The following is a 20394-nucleotide window of genomic DNA, read 5'->3' on the forward strand; positions in this document are numbered from 1 at the left end:
AGGCCAATTGGGTTTTCAGGCTAGCCCTAATGAGTATGAATGGAGCAGATTTGTATGCCTGTCACTTCCATTATATGCAGATCTCTCTCATGCATATTCATTAGGTCTATCCCGAAAACCTGATTGGCCTGGTGGTCCTCCAGGACAGCGTTAGGAACCACTGACCTAGAGTATGGAGTCTGGAAAGGACGTAACTGAATGGAAGATTAGGTTTTAACTTTCGGTAATCTTCTTAATGTTAGTCCCTGTAAGATTCCATAAGACCCACTCTCTCTGTGTAAGCTCCATTGTTTTGGAATCGCCTGCTTTCTTTCTGCCTCAGTTATTCTTCTTACAGGCTTCAGGATCTTCCAGCAAGTCGGGAGATCCTGGGAGCAGTTCGCTCATCTGTAAGTATGCATCTTGCTAATGGCTATTTTATGTAGGTGCTCGTTGCACACAGCAGGTTAGTTGTTTCTCAACGTCTTTTTTGTGTTGCATTTTGCCTGTTTATTACTTGTTTTTATATTTTGCAGAGCTGTTCAAAACAGGAATTGTTAATGTTGCCAGTGAGGTTCCCCTATGTCCCCTTCTTTATCCTGGATTGGTTCCGGGATGGTTGCTTGGCTTTGGGACTGAACTGAAGGGGGCTCTAATTCACTCTCTAAGGTAGGAGGAGCAAATGCTCAGAAAAGTGTTTGGATTTCTGCAACTCCCGGATTGTGGGAAGGAATTGAACACCTAGAGTATGGAATCTTACAGGGACTAACAAGAAGATTATAAAAGGTAAAAACCTAATCTTCCTGTTCAGACCATTAATTGGATAACTATCCAGATGAATTTAGGACAGGAAAATTGCTTCTTGTCTTTATCTGGTTAGGAAACCTTCTTAGCATTTAGCGCACATTAAGCTTTAGCAAAAGGGCCCCTTAGTTATCTGGCTAGCAGTTTCTCTGAATACAATAGATATTCAAATATCAGCACTGCTTGCTGTATCTGGATATTCAGCTCCACTCATTATCCAGATAGTGGTGGTGAATATCCAGATACGTTGAAATGCCAAGCAAATATTGACCACCTGGTGTTTTCCTTCTAGGAGAGAACCTAATTGAGTTGTATTTTTCTCTGTTTTCCTTGCTGGTTTGGGGTGCTCTAGCTAGCTGGCATAACCCTCCCCTATGATGATCTGGACCAAGTAAGAAACAGATTGCAAGAAGTGTCCCCTAACCTGGTTCGATATGATGATGTTGAAGAAGCCAACTACTTCAAGCAGGCCACTGAGCTGTCCAAGGTACCAACCAGCATAAACTTCCACTCGATACTTTTCAGAGCTAAGTATCCAATTATGTCGGAAGGGCAGTTCTTGTCCTGATGCCATGTCTCTTTTCTTCAGATTGTGAACCAGCAGCTTCTTATGGACCCTCTTGTTCCACCTCAGCTCACAATTAAGGATTTCTACAGGACAGGTCAGTATCCAAAGTCTAGCTGGCTTGTTAGATTTGTTACTGAACTGATGGTCCCGGGAGCCAAAGTCAGGGGGAAGGCACTGGCACATACGCGGTATAGACACTGCCTAAAGATTTAAAGTGATAGTGCATTTGGCAGTGTCCATACCGGGTTCTATGGATGCCGCCCACACGTGAGAATATATGCTTGCTGTCCTCTGAGGGCATGCAAGATACTAATTCCACAGAACATGGAACTCTCTAGTTATAGGCTTTCTTGGGCGCTAACCCTGAAGGTGGACCCTAGCATTCGGTAACTGTGATTTGGCTTATTCTTCCCAATATGCTTCACTTTGCATTTGTCCACATTAAATTTCATCTGCCACTTGGACGCCCAGTCTTCCAATTTCCTAAGGTCGGCCTGCAATGTTTCACAATCTGCATGCGTTTTAACAATTATGAACAGTTTAGTGCAGGGGTCTCAAAGTCCCTCCTTGAGGGCCGCAATCCAGTCAGGTTTTCAGGATTTCCCCAATGAATATGCATGGGATCTATGTGCATGCACTGCTTTCAATGCATATTCGTTGGGGAAATCCTGAAAACTGACTGGATTGCGGCCCTCAAGGAGGGACTTTGAGATCCCTGGTTTAGTGTCATCTGCAAATTTAATCACCTCACTCGTCGTTCCAATTTCCAGATCGTTTATAAATAAGTTAAATAGCACCGGTCCCAGTACAGATCCCTGTGGCACTCCACTGTTTACTCTCTTCCGTTGAGAAAAATGACCATTTAACACTGTTCTCTATCCAATAACCAATTCCTAATCCACAACTGAACTTTGCCTCCTATCCCATGAGTCTTTAATTTTCTCAGGAGTCTCTCATGAGGAACTCTGTCAAAAGCTTTCTGAAAATCTAGATATACTATATCAACCGGCTCACTTTATCCACATGCGTATTCACACCTTCAAAGAAATCAAGCAAATTGGTGAGGCAAGATCTGCCTCGGCTGAACCCATGCTGACTCTCATTAAATGATGTTTGTCTAAATGTTCCACAATTTTATTTTTTATAATTGTTTCCACTATTTTTCCTGGCACTGAAGTCAGGTTTACCGGTCTGTAATTTCCCAGATCTCCACTGGAACTCTTTTTAAAAATCGGCGTAACATTGGCAACCCTCCAATCTTCTGGTACTACAGATGATTTTAGTGACAGATTACAGATCACTAACAGCAGGTCAGCAATTTCATGTTTGAGTTCTTTTAGTACCCTGGGATGTATACCATCCAGTCCAGGTGATTTATGACTTTTTAACTTGTCGAATTGGCTTAATACATATTCCAGATTCACAAAGATTTCTTTCAGTTCCTCCATATCATCACCCTTGAATGCCATTTCCAATTCTGGTAGATCTCTTACATCTTCTTCCGTAAAGACCGAAGCAAAGAATTCATTCAGTCTCTGCGATATGGCCTTATCCTCCCTGAGTGTTCCTTTTGCTCCTTGATCATCCAATGGTCCTTCCTCCAAGACAGCACAAAGGCTATCAGACTTATGTGTCCCTGAATGTCTCCTCTGTGTACCTCTGCCTTAGCTCCTCCATGACTGCTACTGCAGCTTCAAGAGATCAGACGTGTTCTCTGAGAGGTAGGATCTCTCTGCCCCAAGTACACACGTGTGACCCCTCACAAACTGAGAGATAATTATACATGTGATGCTCAATGAAAAAAAACAGGAAAGCATCCTCCTTGCTGCTGGATTGTTGTCTTCATCTTGGTATTGGTGTGATTAATTATTAGACTTGATCAGGTAGTAGAAATACTAAATTACTGTAACAGGTGTTATCCAGGGACAGTAGGCAAATATTCTCACATATGGTTGACATCGTCCACGGAGCTCTGTATGGACGGTTTAAAAGTATACTGTCCACTTAAGTTTTGAGAAACTTTGTGACTGCCTGTACCTCGCATGCGCGAGTGCCTTACCGCCCAACGTCAGCTTGTGGTACCTCAGTTTTGTATGCAAGCTAAGAAACCAACCCGGGGAGGCGGGTGGGATGTGAGAATATCTGCCTGCTATCCCCGGATAACACCTGTTAACGGTAAGTAACTGTGCTTTATCCTAGGACAAGCAAGCAGCATATTCTCACATGTGGGACTCCCTAGCTTACTTCAATAGGAGGGAGAGTTGGCCATTAAGAGAATAAATTTTGTAATAAAGCTTGGCTGAAGTAACCATCCAATCTGGAAAAAGATTTCACACAATAGCAAGATGTGAATGGAGGACCAATTAGCTGATTTGCAGATTTCATGTTTGGGAGTGGAACATAACTGAAGCCGTCATAGCTCGGACCTTATGTGCTGTTACACAACCCCTGAGCTGCAGCCCAGCCTGACCATAGCAGAAGGAAATTCAGGCTGCAAGACATGTGGAAATAGTTCTCTTGGTTACAGGCCGGCCCAACCTGTTAGGATCAAAGGAGATGAACAGTTGAGGAGAGGTTCTGTGTGGCTTAGTCCTTTGTAAATAATAAGCCAAGGCTCGTTTACAGTCTAAGGCAGAGGTGTCAAAGTCCTTCCTCGAAAGCAGCAATCCAGTCGGGTTTTCAGGATTTCCCCAATTAATATGCATGAGATCTATTAGCATACAATGAAAGCAGTGCATGCAAATAGATCTTATGCATATTCATTGGGGAACTCCTGAAAACACGACTAGATTGCGGCCCTCGAGGAGGGGCTTTGACACCCCTGGTCTAAGGTATGAAGAGCTGTTTTTCCAGGGTGAGACCGAGACTTTGGGGAAAGAAAACGAAGCACAATTGATTTAGATGAAATTCCGTGACTACTTTCGGCAAGAATTTAGGATGGGTGCGGAGAACTGCTTTATCATGGTGGAAAACTGTAAAAGGTGGGTCTGACACCAACACTTGAAGCCCACTCACTCGACATGGAAAGTTGTATTTTTAATCCGAATCACTTCTGCAAGTGAGATATTTAAGATGAGTTGAAGACATTGGCTCAAATAGAGGTTTCATCAGTCTGGTGAGAACAGCATTAAGATCCCAAACCACTGGAGGCTGTTTGAGAGTTGGGTTTGATATTGCAAAGTCCTTTCATGAACCTGGAAACAAGAGGATAAACAGTTAGAGATTTATTGTTGACCAGAACATGGAAAGCACTGATAGCACTAAGTGGTTTTAAGACCTGAATTGGATTAGTGGAGAAGGTAATCCAACACTGAAAATATGGAGGAGGATGAAGCATCTTGATGATGAAGACTACACCTTGTTGAAAACCGTGTCCACTTCTGTTGGTAGCACTGCTGTGTAGAAGGTTTTCTGGATGCATCCAAAATGACTGACAGGATCAGAAAGATCAGCATCTGCTGAAGTTGTCCTGAGAGGTTCCAAGCTGTCAGGTGCAACGACTATAGATTGGGATGTAAAAGAGACCCTTGACTGCGTGAAAAGAGATGGAAAGATCTGAAGTTGAAGGGAGAACCATGGATGTCTGAAGCCACTGAGGGGCTATCAGGATCATAGTGGCCAATTCTTGCTTAAGCTTGACTAGCATCCTGAGAATGAAAGGAATTGGTAGAAATGCATAAAGGAATTTGGCTGTCCAGTCCAGGAGAAAAGCATCTGCCACAAGATGATGAGGAGAACAGAATTGAGGCACTTTGTGATTGTGGGGGATGCAAATAGGTCTATCTGAGGAGTCCCCCAAAGAGAGAATATCTGATGCAAGACTGTGGAGTTGAGCGTCCATGCGTGTGGCTGAAGAAATACGTTGAGTTTGTCGGCAAGAGTATTTTGTGTTCCTTGAACATAGACAGCTTTTAGAAATATTTTTCGAGCAATTGCCCAGTTCCAAATCTTTTCAGCCTCTTGAGAGAGTCAGAGAACCCGTACCAGAGTCGGAGAGCCCGTATCTCCTTGTTTGTTTATGTAATATATCGCAACTTGATTGTCTGTGCGTATTAGGAGCAATTGATTGGATATACTGTTTTGAAAAGTCTGCAGAGCATTGTAAATTGCTCAGAGTTCTAAGAGGTTTATATGGAGCTTCTGTTCCTGAGTAGACCATTGACCTTGTGTGGAAAAACAGTCCAGGTAAGCTCCCCTAAGCATACTTGGACGAGGCATTTGAAACAGCAGCCCTTTGGAAAGATTTGAGGAATTCATCCACCACTGAAGAGATTGAAGAAGCGATGATGTGACTGTAATTTTCTGAGAGAATGGATCGACAGCTTGATACCATTGAGATGCAAGGGACTACTGAGCTGTTCTGAGATGAAGTCTTGTGAAGGGGGTAACGTGACTAGTCTTAATTGCAAAGTTTAATAGTCTTTGCTGAGGTAGGAAAGTCCTGAGTTGAATGGTGTCGAGCAGGGCCCCTATGAATTGTAGAGTTTGAGAGGGTTGAAATTGAGATTTCAGAAAGTTGACTTCGAACCCCAACTGCTGAAGAAACAGGATTGTTGATTGTGTTGCTGAGAGCACCCCTTGAGGAGAGGCGTCTTTTATGAGCCAATCGTCGAGATAGGGAAAAACTTGAAACCCTTGAGCTCTTAAAGCAGCTTCCACTACTACCAAGTACTTGGTGAACATTCTTGGGGAAGAGGCGAGGCCAAAGGGTAGAAATTTGTATTGAAAATGTTGATGAGCTATTCGAAACCGCAGAAACCTTTTGTGAGCAGGATGAATTGGTATATGGATATAAGCTTATTTTAGATCTAGAAAGCATAGCCAATCATTTTGATCTAATAGTGGATATAAAGTTCCCAGAGATAGTATTCAAAAATTTTTCGTTGACTAGGAATTTGTTTGTCTCGGAGGTTGAGAATTGGACGTCATCGTCGGGATGAGAAAATACCTGGAGTACAGCCCCTGATTTTTCTAAAAAGTTGATACTACCTGTATGGCATTTAGTTGAAGCAGAGCCTCTATTTCTCGAAGAAGAAAGGATGTCTGCTGAGGGTTGAAAGAGGACTGTCTTGGAGGATGATTTGGAGATATAGTGACAAAATGAAGAGAGTAACCTTCCTTGATGACTTTGAGAACCTACAGGTTGGTTGTTATCAGAGTCCAATGTTGATGATAGAATTGTAGATTACCTCTGATTGGTTGGGGAAGAGGCTGGGATAGGGGAACAGCAGATATCCTCTCCATAAGCACGTCAAAAGGACTGAACAGGTTTTTGAGGAGCTGCTGCTTGAGCTTTCTGAGGCCGTTGTTTTTGCTTCTTTTGCGCTGGCCTAGAAGCAGAAAGTTTAGAAGTATATCGCCTCTGATATGAATAGAAAGGCTTAGAGGACTGCTGTGAAGCTTGAGGCCTAGTCTTTGTTCTGACAAAGATTGAGGGAATCAAGACAAGGTGGATAAGTTCCTACTGAAACAGAACATACTCAAGTAAGGCTAGACTCAAATAGGGCACTGGTGTTTGACCTAAGGGCCACCGCATGAGCAGACTGCTGGGCACGATGGACCACTGGTCTGACCCAGCAGCAGCAAATCTTATGTTCTTATGACATAAGAATTCCAGTTGTTTTCAAGTTGTGTCAATTTTTGTGTGGCTGCCTCAATGGAATTGCCAAAAAGTTCTTCGCCTAAACATGGAATATTGGCTAATCTATCCTGAAGATTAAAGTCCATATCAGAGACTCTTAGCCAAGCTAGACATCTAATAACAACCGACATAGCAGATGCTCTGGATGACATCTTAAAAGCATCATAAACTGACCTTGCTATATACTTCCTAGTCTGTGAAAGAGTGTGAATAGTTTGCTCATATTCTGTAAGGTGCTCTGAAGGAATCTACTTTTCAAAGTTAGGCAATTTCCTTATCAGTTGTTTTAGATAACAGGACATGTAGAAAATGTAATTAAGGATCCTGCTCGCCAGCATAGAATTTTGATAAAGGCAGCATCCAAATTTGTCCATAGTATAGCCTTCACACCTTGGTGATGCTGAGGCATAAACTCTTATGCTGGAAGATTTTTTTAAGGGTTGACTCCACAAGTAATGATTGATGTTGTAGCTGTAGTTTATCAAACCCTGGACAAGAAATGATTCTGTAAATGAAATCTAGTTTCCTTGGAGCTACCGTGATAGTTAAAGGTGTTTCCCAATTTTTGAGAAGCATCTCTTTAAGAATTCCATGTTACAGTAACTTGAGAGGTCTTTGGGAGGCTCATCATAGTCTGAGGCATCCAGGTACTCAGCGCTTGATCCAATGTCAGCTTTCAATTTGACAGGTAGGGCTTTGCCTAACTGCCTAATATACCTAGTAAAGGAAAGTTTTTCTGGAGGAGATCTTTTTCTGGGAGGTGTTTTCTGTGGTGACTGTTCTGAAGGTGTGTCATAAGACTCAATTGCAGATAAAGTAAGTTCACACTATGAGTGAGATCGCAAATCTGAGTCAGAGAGAAGACGTGGAGAAGCTGTGCATCAAGGAGAACGATGTCCTAGGGAAGATTTACAACGTCTTCGGTACCGATTTGATGAAGATGATGAAGATCGATGATTATCCCTTTTTCGCTTTGAAGCTTGAGATTGACACAATGAGCCCCAATGATGCCTTGGTTGAAGAAGTGTGTCGATGCTTCAAAGTTGTGGATCGATGCCTTGATGGAGAACATCGATAAGATGAGCTTGAACGTCGATGCAAAGATCGATGTCTGGAGGTAGAATGTTGTCGAGATGGGTAGTGATGATGCCTCACAGAAGATCCATGAGAAGTAGCTCAGTGCTCCGATGGCTAGCTGACATTGGTACTTTGAGGCCTCATAGTGCTATGCTTAGGCTGTGCTGGTACCGAGGGAGTCGGTTAGCACCAGCATGCAGTGCAATTTTAACATACAAGAGATGTTCAAAAAGTATCAAACCTTTATTCATAAAAAATACTCGCATTCAGATACAACAATCTTATATTAATCTCCATCAAAGTAGTCCCCTTTGGTTGCCACACACTTCTTCCAACGGTTCTGCCACTGTCGGAAGCAATGCTGGAACGCCTCTTTTGAGATTGTTCGCAACTGGTCTGTCGCATTCTGCATGATGTCTTCTCTTGACTGAAATCTGGTCCCTTTCAGGGGCATTTTCAGCTTGGGGAAAAGCCAGAAGTCACATGGAGCCATGTTGGGAGAGTAGGGAGCCTGAGGAATCACAGGCATGTTGTGGCCAGGAAACTCCGTATCAGATGTGAAGAATGGGCAGATGCGTTATCGTAATGAAGCTGCCAATTGCCCGCTGCCCTCAGGTTCGGCCGTTTGTATCTCACAGCATTACGAAGGCGACGCAGAACTTCTTGGTAGTACCCCTTTGTGCTTCGATGATCTTGCATCACCAGGGTCCTCAATTGGTCAATGACGATCTCATTTCTGGATGTTGAGGGCCTACCAGAATGTGCTTCACTCTCTACTGATGTGCAGCCATCTCTGAAGTAGTTGTACCACTTCTTTATCTGTGTGGTGCACATTGCTTCGTCCCCGAAGGCCTGTTGAATCTTGCGGATCATTTCCACTTGGGAATCACCAAGCGTTACACAAAATTTAATGCAGTAGCGTTGTTCAACGTTATCTATCATTTTGTCAAAAATGAAAATCAGACAGCTCTCACTTACACTTCCTCACTCATTGGCGGTCTGCCGGCAACTGACAGCTTCTGTAGGCGGGAAAAAATTCAAGCATGCGCATTAGAGTTGCCTACATATGTGTACCAAACCACGCCTCCCTAGCTTTTATTTGTTTATGCAAGAAAAATTAAGGTCTGATACTTTTTGAACAGCCCCTCTGGAAGAACTCATTAGTTTCTCCCTGAAAGTATGCAGCGGTACCAATGGCTCATCAGCTGGTGCCATCAGTGCAGCAGGTTGTCTCGGAGTGGGTGACCTCAATGAGGATACACACCGTGAAGGAGAGACAACCTGCAAAGCTGGAGAACGATGGCGTCACTGTTTGGTCTGCATCAAGGGACTCGATGCTGTTGAGACCTTCCAACGCTTGCTGGGAAGTGGAGAGCTTCTTAGCTGGCTTCCCCAATGCTGTAAGTTCTTCTGATGCCAATACAGGAGTTTTCAATGTCGACGGGCCTGAAGATTTGCTGGTGAGCATGGCCGAGCCGAACAGCTTTTCCTGTTGAATGCAACATTCCTTGATAGAGCGCTTTTGTAAGGTGGAACACCGTGCACAAGAATTGACCCAGTGATCAGGGCCTAAACACTTAAGATAGCAACTATGAGGGTCGGTGATGGAAATAGGCCGCTGACACCTACAGCACTACTTAAAACCTGTTAAAGGTTTTGACATGGACGGAAAAATATTTTCAACGAGAATAAACTCAAGTTTTGAAAGTGAACGAGAGACCCGTTAAGGAAAAAAACCCCAGTCCGAAGTTGTTGGGTTTTTGTTTTTTTTTTACAGAAGAACAAAATGAAAGATATTAAATGAAAAAGAAATTAGAAACTAAGAAAAAACGCTAAAGCAGGAAGGCAACGCAGACTGAACGGAGTCCAGTCAAAAAAGTACTTCGCTCGGTGGAAAACGAAGAACTGAGCTACCGTGAGCGGACGTCACAGGAAGGCACTCGCACATGCACAGTGCAGGCAGTTGCGAAGTTTCTCAAAACTTAGTGACAGTACACTTTTAAATTGTCCGTACCGGGCTCCATGGGCGACGTTACCCACATGTGAGAATATGCTGCCTGCTTGTCCTAGGATAAAGAGCCTTAAGCTTATTTGGCATATTTTAGGTTTTTATATAGTATTTGATTCTATCTGAACTGCAAGTAAATTGTTGTTTACGGAAAATCATTTGCTGATGAAAATACCTTGTAATAAAAAATTTCCCTCTTGTCTTAATTGGGATAATTGACTATATATTAAGAGACATGGTAGGGTGGTTGGCAAAATGATATAGACATGATAAATATCTGATACATACGTTTACTGTTTTAGGGAAGTGGTCTCCAACCCTTTTCATGTAAAAGGCTGCAGTGTAAAGCTCTGAGGGCCACCAAGAAATTTCAAGTTTACATATACTACTAATTTTGTAAACCACCTTGACTTGCTTGTTCAGACTGCGTCTTAAAGATTAAAAATTAGTACTCTACAACACTTGAAGGATATATTTTGAAACTTCATTTTATTTTGGATTGTCAGCAGTAACAAATTCCATAAATGAGACATCTGAGTAACACACTTAAGAGATTATTTGCAGTTATTATTTCAAGTGGGTAAGATTGAAATTAACACATTTACATGATTTGAAGAGCATTTCAGCCATTTACATGATTTGAAGAGCATTTCAGCCAACTGTTTGAGAACTACAGTGGAGGACTTCCGGGGCTGTGCATTGGGAGACCACTGCTCTAGGGTTTTTAACATTTAAATTGAAACTAAGGGAAAAAATGTTAACTATTTAAGCAAACAGTTGTTTGCTTTGTTTAATTAAATTAAGAGATAGATAGAATATCAATAATCTGATAGGCAGCGGAATGTTTTTTTGTTTGGGAGGGGAGCCCAAAAGCTCCGCCTTAATGTAATCTAATCTCGTTTGTATGTCGCACATACCTATTCAGACTTTAGAGGGGTTGAAAGGGGATCAGGAGGAGGGACTAAGAGGGGCCTTGAAAAGGGGGGAGGGTAAGAGGGGGCAAGAAATCATAGTTGTCTAGGAGCTCATCTAGCGAAAAAGGTGGAAAGATTCATTTCTGAGAAGTCAAGTAGGTTCAGCAGTCAAAGAGGAATGTTGTGTTTAGTTTATTTTCTGATCAAGTTTCAAGTTTATTAATTCTTTTGATTAATCGCTTAATCGTAGTTCTAAGCGATGAACAAATTAAAATACATTCAAAGGGGAACATTACAAAACAATACAATACAAACTTCAGACAATACAATTGGATAAAAATTAACTCATCAAATTCATAACATAAGGTAAAAAAGGGGTAATGAAATACAATTTAATATAGGAAAGTAGAACAAAAAAGGAAAGGTACATAAGGGAACAAAAAAATAAAAGCATATTAATAGAATAAAATCAATGACCTGGGTATTAAAAAATTAAATATCAAAAGCATCTTTAAAAAGAAAAGTTTTTAAATTACTTTTGAATTTTCCCAGGTCCTGCTCCCTTCGTAAGTAAATTGGAAGGGCGTTCCAGGTCTGTGGCGCGGTCACTGAAAAAATAAATTGGCGTCTTGTATTTATGATCTTAAGTGAAGGGATAGTTAATAAGTTTTGTTCATTTGATCTTAAAGTTCTCACAGGATTATATGGTATTAGGCAATTAGGCACTTATATATGAATGCTGGTGTTTTATTGAGAAGGGATTTGAAGGTAAGCAAACAGAGTTTATATGTTATCCTGTGGATAACCGGAAGCCAGTGTGCATCTTTTAAAAGGGGTGTAACATGGTCAAACTTTCGAGAATTGGTAATAAGTAATTGGTAATGATCATTTCTGGCAGGTTATTCCATATTTTTACTCCTATGAATGTAAGTATGGAGTGGAACTAACGCCTGTAATGGAGATTTTTTTGTGGAAGGTAGATTCAACTGTATTCTGTTTGAGTCTCCTGGAGGTAGACCAGGCCGTTGAGAATAGTTGGGTGAGAGGAGTGGCTGAGTTTCCGTGGATTATGTGGTGTAGGATGCATGATGTTTTGAAGAATATTTGCGATGAAATTGGTAGCCAGTGTAATTGTTTGAGGTAGGCTGAGATTGAATCGTATTTCTTTAGGTTGAAGATAAGTCTGACAACTGTGTTCTGAATGAGCTGCAGTTTGTGAACTAGAGAGGAGTTGATCCCCAAGTATGCTGAGTTGCCGTAGTCCAGCTGGAGTAGTATCATCAGCTGGACAATCGGAGCAAAATGATGTTGGTGGAAGTATGGCTTAATAAGTCTTAGTTGGCGCATAGTGAAGATGGTCTTTTTCCGGAGGCTGGAGATTTGAGGATCCATTGCGAGTATATCATCCAGAATAATGCCAAGTACTTTTGAGGAGATCTGTACTGTGAGGGTGGTACCGGATTGAAGATTAATGCTTGTCGGGGCATTCTGCTGAGCAGTGTGGACACAGATGGCTTTAGTTTTGGTGGCATTTAGTTTGTTTGTTTGTGGTTGCCCAGGTGTGGATTTTTTTCAATGTTGTTTGAAATTTTCTCGTCTCTGTTTGGTTGGTTGGGGATGAGGAGAAGAATGTTGTCTGCGTAGGATAGTAAGGTTTCGTCTTCTAATTTAATGTTTCCAAGTTAGCTCATGAAAAGGTTGCAAAGGATGGGGGATAATGGGGAGCCTTGCGGAACTCTGCATAATGCTTTCCAGGGGTTGGAGAATGCTCCTTCCTTTTTAACCGTGTACTGTCTATTTTGTAGAAAGTCTGTGAACCAGTCTAACACAGTTCCTGTAATTCCGATTTCAGATAGGTTGTGTAAGAGATTCTTGCGATCTAGACCTTTGTCCCTAGACCTCCCACCTCAGACCCGCCCAAGCTCTGCCCCAGACTCCACCCCATAATAATAGTACTTGTAAATGCCATTTCTTCCATTCATTTTTCATAAACAGTACATACAGTATATTAACAATACATAATGGTAACTACAAAATTAAACTACACAAAGCACGCTTTTTCCCCTCCCCACCCCTGCACATCGTTTCTTTCTCTCTCCTCCACCCCATCCCCATATGCAATGTCTCCCTCTCTTTCATTGTCCACCATCTCTCTCTCATTCCCTCCCTTGCTGCAAAGGGAGTAGGGAAAGAGAGGGATCCAGGGTGAATCTCTAACTCCTTTTACTGCTACATCCAACATTTCTCTCTTATTCCCCAGACTGTGTGCAACATCTTTCGCCCCTGCCCACCAACCCCATGCCCAACATTTTTTTCTTCTATCAACCCTCTCCAGCACCATGCCACATCTCTTCCTCTATTCCCTCCAACACCATGTCCAACATTCCTCCTTGCATTCCTTTCCATGTCCCACTGTTCCCTCTCCACCACCACATCCAACATTTCTCTCATCTCTCTACCTCACTCCTCTCCCACCACCATGTCCAACAATTCTGTCCCTCCCTGTGCCCAACAATTATCCTTTCTTCCTTTCCCCATGTACACCATTTCTTTCCTTCTCTCATCCATGTTCAACAATTCTCCCTTTATATTCCCTCCCCCACCTCAGCCTCTTTCCCTCCCTCCATCCTTCCATCCTTTGTTTAAAGGTCATGCCCCCTCCCTCCCTCTCATGTCCCAAGTTCATGCCCCTCCCTCCTTCCTTCCTTTGTCCCAAGTTCACACTCCCTTCCTTCCTTGTCTCAATGCGTTGTTCCCCTCGTTTCTGTGTCCCAATGTACCCCTCTCCATCCCTCCCTTCTGTGACCCAACATCGCCTCTCTTCCTGCCTTGTTCCAAGTTCATACCATCTCCCAAGGGGTTGTACCTGTGTTCTGGTCGGCTCTGAGACATCCAAGTAGGCCCCCTCCTTCCATCCTTTCTTCACAGCCAAAGCAGCAGCAGGAGAATTGCAGCAGCCGAGTATGGCCAGAGGGCCTGGTGTGTTGGCTGTGTGACTTGCTTCCAAAAGCTGTACAGCCACGCAGCTTAGAGGGAACATTGCTTTATTCCTTTTCATCTAATCAACTTTCTATCTCCTTCTCTCACCCCCTAGCTTTCACATTTCTTATCCTCCTATTCCCTTTTATCTGTTCCCCATTATCATATTTCTATCCTCATATACTCATTCTGCTCTTTCATCTCCTTGACAACTCTCCCACATGGATCCACCATTTCTAGCATCTTCTCTCCTTGTTGCTTACTCCACCCTTGTAACCCAGTATTTCTTTCCTTCTCTCTCTCTTTCTTTCTCTTTCTCTCTCTTTTTCTTTTTCCCACAAGTCCAACATCTCTCCTTTCTGCCCTTCTACTCCCTTCTCCCAATTCTGACATCTCTCCTGCCTCCCCCTTCTGGCCTCCAGTCCATATTCCCTCCGCATTTCCCTGTATATCTTCCCTCTTTCTCCTTTGATCTTCCTGAGTAGTCCATCTTTCCTTCCCCTTCTGCCCCTCCCCTGAATCTTCGTTCCTTTCCACATTTTGTCCTCTCCACCAAATCATCTCTCTCTCTCCATTTTCCCCCCTCCACATCCATCTCACACTATACCCCTTCTGCCAACTCTCCCTGTGATCCTTCCACCCCCTCTGCCATCCCCAAATTTATCTGACATCTTTCCCTCCTCCCCTTACCCCACTGCTGAGTGTCATATTTCTTTCTCCTTTCCTCATTTGAATCCAGCATCTCTCCCTCCCCCCACTCCCTCTCCCAAGTCCTATATTTCTTCCTCTTTACCTTCCACCTTCCCCCTAATCTGGAAGCACCAGGCAGGACTCTGGTAGAATCAGCTTCTTGCTGCCGGTTAGCGTACCTGCTGGTCGTCGCTCTCTGCCACGAACCTTCCCTGACATTTACTCCTTCCCCCCACCTTACGTCTACTTTACATTTCTTGTAAACGTTGCTGCTTGGAGGAACCGATTCTCAACGCCACCCTGCCGCCACCCGGCATCTTCTCTACACTGCTCACCCCAGCAGAAACAGGAAGTTGTCAGAGAGCGCAGGGCGCAGTGAAGAGAAGAAGACGTCGGCCAGCTGCTGGACAACGTTGAAAATTGGTTCCTCCACCCAGCAAAATTTATAAGACATGTTAAAGTAGACGTGCGGAGGGGGGGAAGGAGTAGATGGGGAAAGGTTCAAGGCAGAGAAAACCAACCAGCAGGTACACTGGCCGGCAGCAAGATACCACTCCCAGGAGAGTGCTGCCTGTGTATATACACCATCAGCCTTGTTACCACTGGAAATATTTGGAGAGGCCATGGCCCCTGTGACCCCACTCCCCATTCTGACACCTATGAATAATCTTACCCTAAATTTTCCACCAAATCACACAGAAAATTAATATTCACTTAAAGCAATGTTCCCTCTAAACTGCATGGCTGCACAGATTTTGGTAGCAAGTCATACAGCCAGCACACCAGGACCTCTTGCCATACTCTGCTGCTGCTTTGGCTTTGTGAAGAAAGAAGTGCAGATAGAAGGAAGGAGGAGGCGGCCTACTTGGATGTCTCAGAGCCGGCCAGAACACAGGTACAAACTCTTGGAAGGGGGCATGAACTTGGAACAAGGGAGGGAGAGAGGCGCGTTGGGTCACAGAAGGGATGGATGGAGAGGGATATGTTGGGACACAGAAGCGAGGGGAAGGACATATTAAGACAAGGAAGGAAGGGAGTGTGAACTTCTTTTCTCAGAATTCCTACTGTATCTGTAGGTTATAAATTATAAATGGAAACACCAAATTATATATATGGACTACATCTGATTGTCCCACCCATTTTATAGCTGGTTTTTGGATGTATTATTGGTGCCTATATATGTAATCTGTATGTATAAAGAGTGTTGTCTTTGGAACACTCTCAGCAAGTTGACTTTAATACGAGTATAATTTTTGACATTCAGTACATTAGGTGTCAACAGTTATACATACAGTATAATGCTATTTATAGTAGCAGTAGGTGTGTCATTCTGGATGGATGGGTAATATCCTCATGCTCGTGAGCCATGCAGAAGGAATCCACTCCAACTTTTGAATTCCTCCTCCACTAGAGGGCTCTGCTGCCCCCTTCAGTTTTTCCTTATGCACGTGAGCCAGAAGGAGTCTTTCTGATCTGCTCTGTATATTTCTTTTTTTGTCTTTTTCCATTCTTTTCACAAATTTTTGACAGCTCAAAGCTCCCTTCTTCGAGGGTTTGGCTCTGCCTGCATGGTGGAGAAGCAAATTACAGTCTGTAGCTTACCAATCCTAGGCCGGTGCAAATGCGCAAAATAAAGTGATGATCAAGGGGATGACCCCACAGTCCACCAGTTGTTCAGACCCTCAGCTCTGGTTGAGCTTATTGTGGACTCTGCAGGAGATAAACTTGTACTCCCTTGCAGGTCTCTGCTGCTCCTCGCTCTATAATGAGCGTCCAGTTTTCCTAATTTTCCAGGCATCCTGACATCAATGTATTAGTCACAGAGCATTGAGATGCTCCTGAAGGGTCCCTTAGTAGCCAAGACAATGGCTTGGCCAACAAAGGAGGTGGCATCGTCATCCTCAATAGGACAGATTACACACAGGAAGTATTGATACAAATTGAGGATAGGTGAAATTATTTATCTTTGAGAGAGGACCCTACAGATTACTTAATGAGGAAATAGCAGTATTGGTTGATATTTCTTTTGGAGTTGGCCTTCTTATACAAAAAGAAAAATAATTTTTGAAGGTCCAATTAGATCTACCATTTATATGTTGCTCAAAATACATAAATCCATAGTTAATCCTCCTGGAAGACCTATTGTTTCACTGAATGGGTCTGTACTAGAACCTTTGTCTATTTTGTAGACTATTTTTCAGACCATACATACCCAAAATTGGTTCATACTTACGTGACTCAGCACACCAGGAGATATATCTGAAATCATATTGGTAACTTTGGACATTGAAGCACTTATATTAATATTCTGCAAATCAATACCTTGGCTATAATTGCTTTTTTAGTATTTGGCCCAAAGTCTTTTTTTTTTGTCATCCATGTTATCTGAAGTAATGAGTTCAGTGAATAAATGTGCTGTTTTACAGATCCCATCAGCAGAGCATCCCAGACAATGGCAAAGTGTGTGAAAGCTGTCACTGAAGGCGCACAGGCTGTGGAAGAAGTTTCCATTTGTTAAATCCATTTTCTGACCAGCTGACAACGCAAAAGGCTGATGAACAGCTATAGCAGTGTGTTGCTATGCATTATTTTCAAAGCTAGAACTGATTCTTTCCTTGTGATAGTACCACTTAGTCATCTTTTCTTGACTACATGGAGAACATGCACAGTTTTTGAGTTATATACCAGTACTGGTGTGGCATTGCCTCCATTTGTCATGGAGGTTAATGTAGGTGAAGATAGCTATATTGGGAAATACTTTTTGGTTGTGTATAAATTTACTGTAATCCTATTAAAAATAGTTTATTACATTACTGTCTTCACTTGGCCTGGAAACTTTACTCAGTGGCAGATTGTAATGACCATAGTTATTTTTCCAGTAGGAAACCATATATGTACTTGGGAAAAGCCAGGTTTCGCTTGATGAAACACATTCTCTCCTTACATTTCTGGTATTTTAGCAGTTTACTTTGGGTAAGACACAACCCTCCACTGCACCAGGTACAAAAACTTAGATTGTGAGCCTGCTAGGGACAATGAAAGTACCTGCATATAATATATGTAACCACTTTGGTTGTACCACAAAAAGACAGTGGATCAAATCCATGATCCTTTACCCCTTTATGTCCTGGCTGCACTCTTCCTAGGGAAATTAAAGATGTAGGTAGCATGAGATTTAGCCAGGAATAGATCATTTCCATTGGCAATCATTCATGTCATCGTCATCATAAGTTTAGGCAAGTAGAACAGGACAGTATTTACAAGTCTTGCAGCTTCATCTAACTGTGTCATGAATATATGAAAGAAAGATGTTTACTAAATGACTCCAGATCATCAAGTACACCACATATAGGCTATCAATCAATGATGAATAAATCCAATAATCAAAACAGCTAATCATAATATATCAACAAAATATACCAGTTTACAGGATCTTCAGAAGGCTATTAGAAATAATAATTTTGAATCATAGCTTATCTCTTCATTGATCCAGTGTTTTATCTTCATTTATATTTTACTAACTTCCCCTTTGCAGTTCATTACATTGCTTACTTCTCATTTTCAATTCATTGCATTGTATACTTTCACAGTAATAGAGTAACTTATCTGAATTTCTTCTGAAGTTATTAGCACCCCTAAATCCATGTTTCAATTACTTCGTCAAGATGGTATAATGCCTTGGCATAACTGCATTAATAAAACACATTTACTCAGCTTGTAAACTCTCAAAAATAGTTAGATTAAAAATATTAGCAATATGCACAGGACATCCTTATGCTTACCACACTTGCATTTACTAAACTTGTTTCAAAATGGCTATGGCGTCTCTCTTCATGAAACTGTCAGAAAGCGTCATGTATCTATCAGTGAGTATAACAATAACAACGCTCATGTGTGGCAGCCTTAAAATGAAACCGCCCCCCCCCCCAAAAAAAAATTAACATCTTAAATGGTCAAGCCAAATTCACGGGAGCAATTTAAAGGCCAGCAGAGCATTCCCCATCATTAATTACTAGTGCTATTGATCTTACACCAATGCCAAATGCCATCAGTCCAATTCTTCATTTAATCCAGTCAGAGTTAGTGTATTTAATTCAGAGATCCAACGATGTTCTCTTAACTTCAGAAGAAATTCAAATAACATAAGAATAGCCCTACTGGGTCAGACCAATTGTCCATCAAGCCTAGTAGCCCGTTCTCACGGTGGCCAGCCAGACCAGGTCACTAGTACCTGGCAAAAACCCAAAGAGTAGCAACATTCTATGCTACCGATCCAGGACAAGCAGTGGCTTCCCCCATGCCTTTCTCAATAACAAGATTATGGACTTTTCCTCCAGGAAATTGTCCAAACCTTTCTTAAAACCAGCTACGCTATTTGCTCTTACTACAACATCTGCATTCCAGAGCTTAACTATTCTCTGAATGAAAAAATATTTCCTCCTATTGGTTTTAAAAGTATTTCTGTGTAACTTCAAGTGTCCCCTAGTCTTTGTAATTTTTGACGGCATGAAAAATCGATCCATTTGTACCTACCTGTTTTACTCCACTCAGGATTTGTAGACTTCAATCATATCTCCCCTCAGCCAGCTCTTTTTTAAGCTGAAGAGCCCTAGCCTTTTTAGTCTTTCCTCATGCGAGAGGAGTTCTATCCCCTTTATCATCTCTATGACTGTGAAAGTATACAATGCAATGAATTGAAAATGAGAATTTAGCAGTGTAATTAATTTAACAATGAAAATGGGAAGTTAGTAAAATATAAATGAAGATTAAAAACACCAGATCAATGTTAAGCTGTATGATTCAAAATTATTGTTTCTAACAGCATTCTGAAGATCCTGTAAACTGCAATGGTATATTTTGTTGGTATATTGTGATAATAGTTTTGATTATAGAATGTATCCTGATCATCAAGAACAGACCCATCCAGTTTTAATGCTGATATATTTGAATATATCAATCTATAGAAACACATTTCTTACCTATTCCTGGTGAACATAAGAATTGCCACTGCTGGGTCAGACCAGTGGTCCATCATGCCCAGCAGTCCGTTCACGCGGCAGCCCTCTGGTCAAAGACCAGTGCCTTAACTGAGATTAGCCCTACCAGCGCACGTTCTTGTTCAGCAGAAACTTGTCTAACTTTGTCTTGAATCCCTGGATGGTGTTTTCCCCTATGTCAGACTCTGGAAGAGCGTTCCAGTTTTCTACCACTCTCTGGGTGAAGAAGGAACTTCCTTATGTTTGTACAAAACCTATTCCCTTTCAACTTTTAAAAAGTGCCCTCTCAGTCTCTCTACTTTGGAGAGGGTGAACAACCTGTCCTTATCTACTAAGTCTATCCCCTTCAGTACCTTGAATGTTTCAATCATGTCCCTTCTCAATCTCCTCTATTCAAGGGAGATGAGGCTCAGTTTCTTTAATCTTTCGCTGTATGGCAGCTCCTCCAACCCCTTAACCATCTTAGTCGCTCTTCTCTGGACCCTTTCGAGTGAAAATCAGTGATATTACATAAAACTCCAGTTTCAGGTTGAGAAGTGCTGGCAGAAGGGTTAAAAAGTACGGTACACCTTTAAACTGGAGAACTTAGCTCACCTCTGCACTACTTGAGATAGCCAACTGATTGCATCCTAGACTTAACTTAGGCCCTCTTTTACTAAGGTGCTAACCGATTAGCGCGCGCTAAACGCTGACATGTGCATGTTAGTCTATGGATGCATTAGCGTTTAGCACGCGTT

At 42.1% G+C, this 20394-nt stretch overlaps 1 protein-coding gene across 2 annotated transcripts in view; it reads left to right on the forward strand.

Annotated features, from left to right (window-relative positions):
* Positions 1-17473, forward strand: part of NDUFS1 (NADH:ubiquinone oxidoreductase core subunit S1) — a 178254-nt gene extending 160781 nt beyond the window's left edge. For both annotated transcript variants that reach the window (XM_033944300.1, XM_033944299.1), the window contains exons 17-19: positions 1136-1270; positions 1373-1445; positions 17087-17473. In XM_033944300.1, the coding sequence (XP_033800191.1) occupies positions 1136-1270; positions 1373-1445; positions 17087-17178 (300 nt within the window). In that variant the 3' untranslated portion in view covers positions 17179-17473. The remainder of the gene's footprint in view (positions 1-1135; positions 1271-1372; positions 1446-17086) is intronic.
* Positions 17474-20394: the final 2921 nt, after the last annotated feature.

This window comes from Geotrypetes seraphini, chromosome 5 (genome assembly GCF_902459505.1).
Source record: "Geotrypetes seraphini chromosome 5, aGeoSer1.1, whole genome shotgun sequence".
In the NCBI taxonomy this organism is placed as follows: Eukaryota; Metazoa; Chordata; class Amphibia; order Gymnophiona; family Dermophiidae; genus Geotrypetes; species Geotrypetes seraphini.